General features: G+C 40.4%; 1 protein-coding gene across 5 annotated transcripts in view; it reads left to right on the top strand.

The window, feature by feature from the left end:
* The window catches only part of SIDT1 (SID1 transmembrane family member 1), a 94,060-nt gene that overhangs the window by 42,562 nt on the left and 38,575 nt on the right, over positions 1-12,923 (top strand). For 3 of the 5 annotated variants that reach the window (XR_006818069.1, XM_046003167.1, XM_046003166.1), the window contains exons 4-9: positions 200-245; positions 3,559-3,660; positions 4,492-4,575; positions 6,303-6,390; positions 7,504-7,575; positions 8,001-8,094. Coding sequence is in view for 4 of the 5 variants with exons in the window: in XM_046003167.1 (XP_045859123.1) it covers positions 200-245; positions 3,559-3,660; positions 4,492-4,575; positions 6,303-6,390; positions 7,504-7,575; positions 8,001-8,094 (486 nt within the window). In the remaining variant the exon portion in view is untranslated. The remainder of the gene's footprint in view (positions 1-199; positions 246-3,558; positions 3,661-4,491; positions 4,576-6,302; positions 6,391-7,503; positions 7,576-8,000; positions 8,095-12,923) is intronic. The other 2 variants (XM_046003168.1, XM_046003169.1) reach the window with 2 other exon arrangements.

The raw sequence follows: 12,923 nt of genomic DNA, 5'->3' as shown, positions 1-12,923 counted from the left end.
AAATTGATCCCCTCCCCAACTTGATCATTCTTGAGAGTCAAAAACAGATCCTCATGCAGTTTACTTTGTCAGTTTGATGGCAAACGCTTTCCTTGCATCGACTTTCAGATGGTTTTCTTTTACATAAATCATTTTTGCTTGCTAACTTAGCTTCTCTCTCACTTTTTCCCCTTCCCCCTCTCCCACTTACATTTCTCAGGACAAATGTTGCCTTTCACTTCACTGCCAGCCCCTCTCAACCTCAGGTAAGTGAAGGGTTTCAAGGTTATTATGATTCAATATCCTCCAGAAAGCTACAGTGATAGGATAGAGTCAGCATGTGGTAATGCAAAAATGTTTGCATTTTTGGCATGTTGTTCATATTACTTGAATTTTAGACACAGCATTTAATCTTATCCCCTTAATTGGTGTGAAATGGGAGGCATGACATCTGTTGGCAGATGTTCCTTGGCTCAACTTTTAGCAAACTGTGTGCCTGTTATGCACCAAGGACAGTATTCAACTGTACTAGGTGCTGGGGATATGAGGTGAAAGAGAAAAAGATGCAACTTCTGCCCTCATGGACCCTGTAATCAAAATGGGCGCTGGGGGGCCAGGGAGTGGAAGGCCAAACACAATACAGGTACACCAATAATTAACTGACCAGGAAATGCACTGAAAACAAGACAGGCTTTAATTTCTACAGTGTTACAGGTAGAATAAATTAGTTATTCCTGTCATAAAGAGAGACCAGGAATGCTGACATGAGAAGAATTAGATATTTATGCTGTGCTTTGCTTTCCATTAAACCATAATCATAAACAGAATAGATACTTGAAAACTTGCACTTAAGTTGCTTTTCTGTGGACAATTCTAGCTCCTTTTCTCTTTTGCAACTTCTAAAAGAGTAAAGTCTATGCGATAGCAAGTTTATAACAGATTCATTTAATGTTCTGATATTTTTTGTAAATCTTCTGTAGGCTGTAATATAGCTTAGGTCATACATGGCTACTTAATTTTTTGTTTCAGATATGCTAAAACTGGGATTAACATAATCTATGGATACTAGTGTAACTCTATGACAAGCATTTATGTGCTGGTAAATATTGAATGATCAGTTCCCAGAGAGAAGCTCCTGATTTGTAGTAGTTGCCCATTTCTGTGGTGAAAATACCTCTATTCTGGCTAATCTCAAACTGCCAGCTTGATGTCCTTGAATACAGAGTCGGAAAGAGATGGACACAATCAGCTCTCCAGACCTGTATGGGCCAACTGCCACACAGCTTTTCAGAGCTAAATTTCCCATGATTTGAGGGCCACAATCTCTCACCTTCAACATTTCCTGGCCACTTAATTCATGAAATATTTGACATCAGAGAGGGAGATAAACTGTAAGAGAATCTTAACTCTAGGAAACAAAGTGAGGGTTGCTGGAGGGGAGGCAGGCGGGGGGATGGGGTAACTGGGTGATGGGCATTAAGGAGGACACGTGATGTAAAGACCACTGGGTGTTACAAGTAACTGATGAATTACTAAGCTCTACCTGGGAAGCTGATAATACACTATATGTTAATTAATTGATTTTAAATTTTTAAAAAATAAATATAAAGCACTAGTGGCTAGGTGTAATGGGAGATATCTAAAGAGGGAGGAAAAAACTTACACCCCAACTATAGAAAGAGTCTAGTCTAATATGCTGTACAGCACTATACTAAATATGGTAATAGAATGCTAGAGTGTACTTCCGGTTTGTAGAAAATCAGTGATGACTATATATGATGGCTTCCTCTTATTTTTAAAAAAGGTATGTAATTATGAAAGTCTAAGTAGTTTGTATATAAATCTCAAACTGGAGTAAAACATCCTTAGAACAAACTAATAAAAACAGAACTTTTTTGATATCTATGAAAGTTTGACCTTACTATTAACTGTTCCCATTTTGGCCGAAATTTTATATACTCTTCAATTGTAGGACAGATTTTTCTATTTATATAAACTCACCCAAACTATTACACATTCTCACAGAACCTTTATTATCAGATAGAAGCAGGTTACTGCAGAAACTGTGTAAGTAATGAGGACCCAAGGTGGTGATTTCTGGTCTGAATTCCAGCCATTGCTTTGGGTACTTGTCATTAGCTTCTTTCTGATAATAGTAGATTTTCCAGGCAAGGGTCAAAAATATTTATTTGGAGTTGATGGTAATTTAGAGATAAAGAAGATTGCTAATATTTTGGCATATAGATAAAGCTTCAGTAGCTATCTAATTTTTGCATAAAACCAACTCCACTAATATATAGGAATATACATGATACTCATTATTGTTAATGGTGATCGCCGTAATGCTCATGAGTTACGAAGTTTGGCTTCCCTAAGAACCAAAAATACCCCCTGAGAATTCCAGAGCATTTACCTTTGGAAGAGCCCTGTGTTATATATATGAATCAAGCTCCAAAATGAAAGGTCAAAATGAAGTGGGCTCCTGGGAGTGTTGCCATCTGTTAAAAGGCATGAACAGACTTCTAAGCAGCAGCGTTAATGACACTCCTTAATCTTGAGGTTATTTTTTTCCCCATCAGAAGGCTTTGGATTATTGGACAACATTCTATTTTTATTGTTCAGGTTCTCAGTATAAGGTTGGTAAAGAGGAGGCTGGAATACAAAATTAAGTTTTAACATGTTTTGTCTCTCCTTTAAACTGATAGGTTTATTAGAGTCCTAGGATGTTGGGCTTGTTTTGGTTGGTGTCCTCAAAATCTCTATGTCAAGCTTCTCAACCAGTTACCACATTTATAATTATTGGACAGGAGTCTCCTTTCTTCCTCTATTAGCAACATGTTTAAAACTCAGTGTTAATAAACAGTGGATTCATAATCTAATCTGGGTAAATGGTATAACTTCTTTCTATTATAAATGCTTCCTGATTCTGATGATACCTGGGAAATAATTTTAAAGATGTCTCAGCCTGCTCAGAATTGTAAACATAATTCAGGGTATGAAATAGTGCTTGATCTTTGAACAGAAATACCATCTCACTACATTCCATCCAGGAAACAGGTTCTTTAACAAGAAGTCTAGGGGCAAGGGTAGGTCTCGTGGTAATTCTTGCCTAAAGGAAGGTTGTTAAGAATCTTGAAGAACAGGCTTATCTGCTTTTCAAAGCGGAGCTTCCTATTTCAAAAAGGATCACCTAGAAATAAATGTCGTCTTCGGGTTACATCTTGACTATCCCTAGTTCAAAGGGTTGGGGGGAATCTTCTTCAGCAGAAACTGGAATGAAGTGCAGGAAGGTTGAGTTGAGAAAGAAATGCTAGCAAATGAAATGACAACATTTCTGAAATGGCTACCTTGTTTTGTTCACTGCTGTGTGCCTAATATCTGGCACAGAGCCCAGAGCCCTGCACACAGCTGTTGCTCACTATATGTGAGAGGAATGGCTGACTGAACTAATGGAGATTTATGTCAGAACTTTGTGTCTAATGTAAGAGGAAAAATCCTATTCATGTAAAACCAGTTTGAGTTCATAACAGTAAAACTTTTTTGAAGATTAACAAATCAATTTCTTTTTCTGATTCTCAGTATTTTCTATACAAATTTCCTGATGATGTGGACTCGGTTATCATTAAAGTCCAGTCTGAAATGGCTTATCCGTGTTCTGTTGTCTCAGTCCAGAATATCATGGTGAGTCTTAATATTGTCAGCCTTTCAATATGGAGCATTATACTGTCCCAGGACAAATGAAAGAGGAGAGTGAGGACCATGTTATCCTCTTACTCTGTATCTCCTGCAAAACTGCTAAATAATAAAAGCAGTATCTTGTGCACACAAGTGGATAATCTGTTTGGAGATTTGGGGGAGATAGAGAATACTTAATCCCTCACCAAAATAAACAAAGGGAAGAAGGAAGGGAGGGCGGATTGTGACAAAGAATACGGAAGAACAAACCGTGGGCTACACAAGAAACATAGAAATATACCGCTTAGCCTAGGTTTTAAAAATTTTATTGTAGGGGCACCTGGGTGGCTCAGTCGTTAAGCATCTGCCTTCGGCTCAGGTCACGATCCCACACTCTTGGGATCAAGCCTGGCATCAGGCTCCCTGCTCCTCGGGAAGCCTGCTTCTTCTTCTTCCACTCCCCCTGCTTGTGTTCTCTCTCTCACTGTGTCTCTTTCAGTCAAATGAATAAATAAAATCTTAAAAAAAAAAATTATTGTAACCGCAGCCCCCTTTTTGTCTCATAATGTGTTAGTAACAAACGGGAAAGGGGTCATACACTTTCAGACAAGCTTTTCAGTTCTCTTTGATATAAAGTGACCTTTAGAGGACACTTGAGAGGACTTTAGAAGACAAGGCACCAAGTTTTAGGACTGTTTCATGACTTTACTTGGAGAAAATGTTTCCTGGTTTCTGGTCTAGTAAGGAACCCCTTGCTCTGTGATGCAGACAGAATGTGTGGTGTGTGTGGTATGGCCTTAGTGAAGCCTTCTTTTTTATCCTTCATGCGCATTGCAGTGCCCAGTGTATGATCTCGATCACAATGTGGAATTTAATGGTGTCTATCAGTCCATGACCAAGAAAGCTGCCATCACCCTGCAGGTGAGACATCACTTCTGTGTCCACTATTGTCAACTACAATACACAGTTTATGGTCAGGTTACCTGCTGGACCAGCATCCAGAAGTTATTGTTGTTCTCTGTGTGCCTTGGATCTCTTTCCTTTATGATAGGTTTTAAAATAAAGATTGCAGGGTGCCTGGCTGGCTCAGTGGGTTAAGCCTCTGCCTTCGGCTCAGGTCATGATCTTGGGGTCCTGGGATCGAGCCCCACATTGGACTCCCTGCTCAGTGGGGAGTCTGTACCTTCTCCCTCTCCCTATACTCCTCCCCAACCCCTACTTGTGCTCTCTCTCTCACTGTCTCTCTCCAATAAATAAATTTTTTAAAAAATAAAAGTAAAAAAAATAAAATAAAATAAAACAAAGATCGCTACTCCTGAAATCAAAGCCCAGGCCATGAGGCTTTGCCCCATTCCCTTTGGAAAGTCCTGGGAACCCATGATGCAGTGGGACACATATCTGACAGAGTGCTTAGAGAGGTAAGGCGAGATGCCAGTCTCCTCACTGGGGGTTGCCAATTTAGTGTGAAGCTTGATCTATTTAAAGGAATTGAACCAATTCTAATACTCTATATACCTAAAACAGTAACCAAAAGAGGACTTCCATTCTGGACAGAATGGATAGGTTCAAAAGAATATAAACCACCTGTGTATAGCGGTTCGCCCTTTTGTCATTTGTCATTAAATTATTTCAATGGCAGTTTTATAGAAAAAATGAATATATATCATGTCAGTAGATTTTCAAAAAGATTCTGTCCCTGCCTTTAGGGTGGTGTTTACCTAAGTTACTTACAACTTGGTCTGTTCTCCAGGGTAAGGTGATACTGTTTACTGAATAACAAGGAATGAAGAGAGGTTAATTATAATTTAGCTATCAAATGTCAAAAGTTCTATTAAGCTTTAATTTCCTAGTGCCTCAGTTTTGATACACCAAATAGCTGTTCTTGTTCACTCATGAGTAAGGGGACTGGGACACAGAGAAGCACACTTAGTTAGAGAAAGTTAAAGCCAGGACTTAACAACTCAGGTCTCCTCACTTAAATCTTCACATCCCTAACCTAAATTACTTAATTGTGGCTGTGTGACTTTCAGGAAAGTCATTTATCATTAGATTTTTTTTATTTCTTAAAGATTTTATTTATTTATTAGAGAGAGAGAGCGAGTACATGAGCAGGGGGAAGGGGCGAGGGAGAGGGAGAAGCAAACTCCACACTGAGCAGGGAGCAGGCTCCATCCTAGGACCCTGAGACCATGACCTGAGCTGAAGGCAGACACTTAACCACTGAACCACCCAGGCACCCCTATCATTAGATTTTTAAATAATAAAGACTTAATATAGTGAACCTAAAACACTCTAGAGTATGCTTATTTTAAAAACAGCATATATAAGTATTAATTATTAAACACAGGCTGTTGACATATTTTTTACCTGGGACCTATTACAGTTCTAAGCACCTAAGTGGACACAACATAGAGTGAAATTAGAATAGTGTATCTATTTACTTGAAATTTTTGTATGTAACAATTATCTTATTGTGGATAAAATCTGGAGTAAATCATGGGTATCTGAAGGTTCTCTCTAAGAAACGAGAGGGCAGGGGTGAACTCCACTTCTCTTTCCTCTCTCCCTGCCTCCCCCCACCCCCACCATGGACTTTCTCCCCTTTTGCTATCCTTTCTTGCTCTCACTAGTTGTTATGTCTCACACAGAAGAAGGATTTTCCAGGCGAGCAGTTCTTCGTGGTATTTGTGATAAAGCCTGAAGATTATGCCTGTGGAGGATCTTTCTTTATCCAGGGTAAGAAACAGTGCCACTTAGAGAAACCTAATGAAATGGAATAGAAGGGAAGGCAAAAGCTCAGAGTGGCCCCTTGCTACCATCTCTAGTTCTCACTGAGGGTCCTCAGCAGTCACTTGCAAGGCAGTCGGAGAATGCAAGGCAGCTACAGAATGTCGCTTGGGGGACTACCTCTTTTCCAAGTCTTCTGATCCCTCAGACCACATGAGGTATATACTCTCAGTAGACCTTTTACTCAACAGATATTTGGTTTTATGAAATAATTATTTTACGCAGCATATCAGGGTCCACTTTCTAAGATCAATTTGGTAGTGGAGCCATTTATCAGCAGTTATTTCCACAGGATGTACAAGGAAAATTCAGAGTTCTCAGTTTCAGTTGCCAAAATTATACCTGGCAAGATGGTAAGAAAGCAAAGTGGGACTGTTTCTCCCCATGACAGGGATTGTATGAGCCCTTAGGCACAGGATGGATGGTTCTCGGTAACTACCTAGCAACCACTGTGGGAATGGCACAGGCTATTGATTGAAAACACAGAGACCCTCAGCAGCTGATGAGCCACACGTGATTAACACAGAGGGTGTTCACTATTGAGTTTAACATGGTTCCCTTGCCAATTAGGTGAAATTTCAGCTTATGCATTCTTTAATCTCTTAATTATATAGTCTGTAGTTTTGCCAGTATCTGTTGATATTTGGTAAACTACAAGTCCTTCTATGATTATATAACAAAAAACAAAGTTTCACTGGATGGAATAATGCAAACCAAAAGATGAGACAGCTTTTGTTTTTGTGGCTGTTTCCTTCAGATGTCTGTGGCCTATTGAGCCACACGGATAGCAGAGGATGGGTCGAGCCTTCTTCACTCGAGAAGGGGGACTGCAGTCTCGTTGCTTCAATACTACCAAAATGCACCCAAGCAAAGCCCAAATTGAAAGTTTGGCCCAAAGGGGTATCAGATGCTCTGCAGCTTTGGAGGTTAGGTTTTCCTCTAGTTCTTGCTACAAGAAAATTCAACAACCAGAGCTCATTGTGGACAGTTTTTGAACAACTGTTCAGATGAAAGGCCAAGAACCAAGTATCTGATCTACTGTGCCTCGTTCTTTTTTACCAGAAAAGGAGAACCAAACCTGGAATCTACAACGAACAAAGAACCTTAAAGTGACCATTGTTTCTTCCATTAAAGGTCGGTGTTGGCTCTAGGATTCAATGGAGAAAGATATCTATGTCAGGAAGTCAGTCATATGTATTGATGCTTATGTCATCATTCCAGAGAAACATCATAAGAAAACTGATATTTACCTTAGAGATAGAAGAGAGAGTCAAAGCATTCTGTTAAATCTCTTCCGGAAAGAGAGGGAACTCAATTGTGAAGCTGTATACAGGAAGTCCCTGCCTAGCTTCCACTGGGTACTCATGACTGTGAAAGGCGGCGTTTGTGGATAAAGTCTGGGGGAACTCCAGCAGCTTTGCTGCCTTTGCAGGATATGGAAATATATTAGGATTTCAGAATGGGTGTGATGGAGATGGGCCCTTGAAGCTGTCCTGTCCCAAACACGGTCTTCTCTTCTCCCGAAGACTCACTGACTAAAGTTGTTTCTCTTCCCTCAGGATCTGTTTATGTGAAATCCATCCTTCTCAGTTCCCTCATCTTCTTCTCCTTCTACCTGGGATGCCTGCTTATTGCATTTGTTCATTATATCAGGTAGGTCAAGGGTATCAAGAAATGTTCACCCCCTTCTCCTGTCTCTGCACAGGGATTAGAGCATTAGGCTTTAGAGTCATATTGACCAGATTCAACTCTACCTCAACCAGCAGCTGTGCGACCTTGGGCTAGTTGCTAAACATTTCTGTGCTTTAGTTTCCTACTCACCAAAATGAGATCATAATTTCCCTCCTGGAATTGTAAAACTGCAGTGTTTATGTCAATCGCTGGTAGAGTGTTAGTTCTTTTCATAGTTAATAAAACCTCAACAGAAAGGCAGTGTGGGTATTTTTTGGACCAGAAAGCCCTATAAATCCTATGGACTGTAGGAAATGGTGAGTTCTTCCTAATATGGAGAAACACATTAAATATTCCATTAATAGTTTTAAATATTCCATCAACGAGTAAATTAATGCCTGAAATAAATCTTGAGGTATAATAGAAAGCAGGGGTGATGTGCTCTGCGACTGCATTACCAGGTGCTTTCTTTCTACTGCAGCATCAATTTCCCAGTAAAATGTCCCTGGAGAGATAAAAGGAGATGATGGTACTATAATTTGACCAAGACAATTTCCCTTCCCAAGAGTTTGGAGCCCATAATAAAAAGAGCCCCAGTTTCTCCTTACATCTCTGAACAGACCCAAACACTGTGAATTCTGTACTTTGTTGTGGTCTCTGGGAAACAACTACAAAGGAATGGCAGAAGGCCTACAATAAACAAATGTTCTTTCCTGTCTTAAACATGTAAAGAAAACAAAGCATGGGTTTTCAGCACAGAGTTCTCAAACTACTGGGCAAGTTCACGGCATCAGTAGAAAACCTTCATGGCCAGTACTGTCATAGAGCTGTCTCAGTGATCCAGGCCTCTTTCTGGTTCAAACAATAACTCTCTTCTGGGAACTTTATAGAGCCTTTCAATTGAGAAACTGAATTTTAAAGCCCTGGGACTACCACTGGCCACATCTGGCACAATTTAACCATCAACATAATTAAGAATGATACAGTTATAAACCATTGAGAAAAATAGAAATCCATGAATCCAAACTGATAAAGAAAAGAAGGAAGGAAGGAAAGGAAGGGAGGAAGGGCAGGCCTAAATTCCTCCAGATACAAATCCGAAGTCACTAAAACAGGCACACATTAGGGAAGGGAGCCATTAGCAAACGCTGACAGTGTAAGGGAGGACTCTTGCCTACATCAGAATGCCAAAAGCTGACTTGAAAATATGGAGGGAGTGCTGCAGTTGGAAAACCATCATTTTGCATAGATTAAGAATCATCAGTGGATACTAAACTAAGAGGGAAATCTGATGAGAATCAAGGTACTCACTGCCGTAAAGTGCATCCCCATGATTTGCTTCCTAGTTGTAAGGGAAACATAGTGACTCTACAATGGAAACGCAGACTCGGATTGGCTGGGCGATCAAAATTAATGTGAGCAAGGGGAAGAGGACGTTGTGTGCCTCAACGTGGGATGCTCTGAGCAGACAGCACCATAGATGCAATAGTCCAGCCAGAGATGCATATTTTGCATGAAATCCTGAGGGAAAATTGATCCAATTCAAAATGACAAACACTCTATTAGAATGTGGCTTCAAAGACAAAGGCAGGCAGCAGAAATGGCCTAGATTGAAGGAGACAAGAGATATGGGCAACTAAAGGCAACACCTGGTCTCAGATTGGATCTTTTGCTAGAAGAAGAATATGCCATAAAGGACATTACTGGATCAGTTAATAAAATCGTACTACAGACAGATTAGATAAGAGTAACATATTGAAGTCGAATTTGCTGAATTTGATGGTATTGTGGTTAAGTAAGAGAATATCAGGATATCTTTATTCTTTGGAAGTATTGAGGGTGCCTGGCTGGCTCAGTCAGTAAAGCATGGGACTCCTGGGGTCATGAGTTTGAGCCCCATGTTTGGTATATGGCTTACTTTAAAAAAATGGAAATACTTGGGAATAACAGTTCATGATATAAGCAACTTACTTTCACATGATTCAAAAAATTATATATACTTGTGTGTGTGTTATATATAACACACATATATATTATGTATGTTATATATATAACACACATAATATATGTATATATGTATATATACATATATGTATATCGCACATATATATTACACACATGCAGAATGATAAAGCAAATGGGCTATCATGCTAACAGTAAGTGAATCTAAATAAAGGGTATATGGGTGTTCTGTATTTTATTCTTACTTTTAGCACTTCTCTGTAAATTCAAAGTTATTTTCTACTAAAAGTTAAAAACAAAAACCCCAGAGTATAGGCAAACATATCTGGAAAGTATATACATTAACTGATTACCAGCCTACTTAATTTACTAGATCACAATGGCTGACATTTAATAGGTACCCTGCTGGGCCCTCTGAGCCGATTATCTCATCAAATACCCTACAACAAGGACTGGTATTATCACCACTTAAAGGTTAAGGAAATTGAGGCCTAGAGAGGGGAAGCAGTTGAACCAAAAATTCATAGCTAATAAATGAGGGAGCTGGGATTTGTCTGAACTTGCAGGAAGCCTGGGTCCAGAGCCTGCCAGGTAGGTCAAGACGGATCTGGAGTGTTCAGGGCATGTGAGGGAGGGCAGTCCCGATAAGGGAGGCCAAGCCAAAAGTCGGGCCCCCCAACATGGGTGCGATTGGAAAAGGACCCAAAAAGCTTTCCATTTTGACTCAGATGAGCTCCAAGCTCATGCAAAAAGTTCATCTCTTCTGCCTCTCTTAGGAAGACCATCTCTATGCCTGATGATTTAAATTTTAGAAGATGGGATTTTTACCTAATTAGTTAACTAGCATGGGTAATCAACATACAAACAGACAAAAAGTTAAGATCTGGATATCAATCTCCTTAAAGTTGTCATTCGGCCTACAGAAGCAAGCACAATTTTTGCAAGTTGTGGTATAAGGCTCTGTTGAAACCTCTGGCTGCTGGATTATTTTGCTACAGTCGACTGCACAAGCATGGATTCTTTCCAAATATAGAGAAACTGAAAATAGAAATCTAGAGACATAAGAACCATCCGGCATTCTTAATAAGAGGACAGACTGAGGGAAAATGTTAACGGAGCTCTTCCCTCATTCAACTAAGCAGAAATAACAAAGTTTTCTACAAGATAAAACGAAGCCAGTCCTGGAGCATAAGGCCACTTGCTTGGTGAGCTCCCTGTACTTTATTATTAATGTATGTGGGGTTTGCAGTATATGCTATGAAGTCAGGATGAAACATGGATAAGAGACTTGGCTCCCACCCTCAGGAAGCTAAGAATCCAAGTACTAGCTGTACCGACTTGAACCTAAACCCCGTTCCCCTGCCATTCCCAGCCACAGTCCATTCAACAAGCATTCAAGGAACCACTACAATAAATGTGCCGACCCTGGGCCAAACACTGGATACATGTTCTCTTACTCATTTCTCCCAACCACCCTGCCAGACATTGAGTTCAAACCGCACACTCCTGAGAGCATTCACCCTTCCCTTGCTTCTTCCACTGGTTATCGATGGCCGCAGTAATGCTGCATAAAAACTCCAAGGGCATAGAGCAATAAGCAGTTAAGCTTACTTACAAATCTCTGGGTCAGCAAGATGCTGCTGCTAATCCAGACCGGGCTCAGAGCTCTCAGTTGGGTGTGGTCACAGAGTGAAATCACCTGGCGAGTCAGCGAGAGCAGGCTCCTGCTGGACCGGCCTCAGTGGCACTTGATCTCAGCCGTTCCAGCCAGCTGACCCTGGCTTCCTGTATCTCCGCGAGAGATGGCAGAAGAGTGCAAGGCCTCCTTAAGACGTGGGGTCAGCAGTGGCATCATATCACTTCTCCTTTCTGGTAGTCAAAACAAGTCCTGCGGCCAGCCTTGATTCCAGACGTGAAGATACAGACTCCACCTGAATGCAAGAGGAGGTGTCGCCATTTTGTAATCAGTCTGACCTAGTTCTCATTTCCTATTTTCTCCTTTGCTCCCAGGATACTGCCCATCTCAGCCTCGCTTTCTAAATCATTGAACCCCTCTACTGAAGAATTTTGTCAGCTCCAAAACCTATGGCAAATGTGGATAAAGCCTATTAGTACAAACACATCATCTTTTATGAGTCCGTAGAATTGCTTGCCAGTTAACATCATGAGGATTGTTTTAAAAAGAGATTTCAACAAGTGTTGGCGAGGATGTGAAGAAAAGGAACCCTCGTGGACCGTTGGTTGGAATGCAAACTGGTGCAGCCACTGTGGAAAACAGTATGGAGGTTCCTCAAAAAGTTAAAAACAGAACTACCTCATGATCCAGTAATCACATTACTGGGTATTTACGAAAAGATGTCCAAATCCTAACATCCAGAACTTGTAAACGTGTTACTTTACATGGCAAAAGAAATTTTACAGATGTGATAAATTATGGAGATTGTTCTGGATCATCCATGTGGGTACAATCTAATCACAAGGGTCCTTGTAAGAGGGAGGCAAGTGGGTCAAGGGCAGAAGGAGATGTGATGATGGAAGCTGAGTTTGGAGCGGTGCACTTTGACAGCAGAGGAAGGGGCTATGAGTCAAGGAATGCAGGTGGCCTCTAGGAGCTAGACAGGGCAAGGAAAAGTGTAATCCCCCAGGAGAGTCTGGAAGGAATACAGCCCTGCTTGCTACCTTGGTTTTAGCCATATAAGATGCATTTTGGAATTTTGACATCCAGAACTGTAAGATAATAAATTTATATCATTCTAAGCCACTAAGTTTGTGATAATTTGTTACAGCAGCAACAGAAACTAAAACACTTTGGGCAATATTCCCCAAACTGATCTACAGATTCAAAACAA

This window comes from Meles meles, chromosome 4 (genome assembly GCF_922984935.1).
Source record: "Meles meles chromosome 4, mMelMel3.1 paternal haplotype, whole genome shotgun sequence".
NCBI classification, from domain to species: domain Eukaryota; kingdom Metazoa; phylum Chordata; class Mammalia; order Carnivora; family Mustelidae; genus Meles; species Meles meles.
The sequence above is the reverse complement of the archived record's forward strand: the minus strand, read 5'-3'. Positions and strand labels throughout refer to the sequence as shown.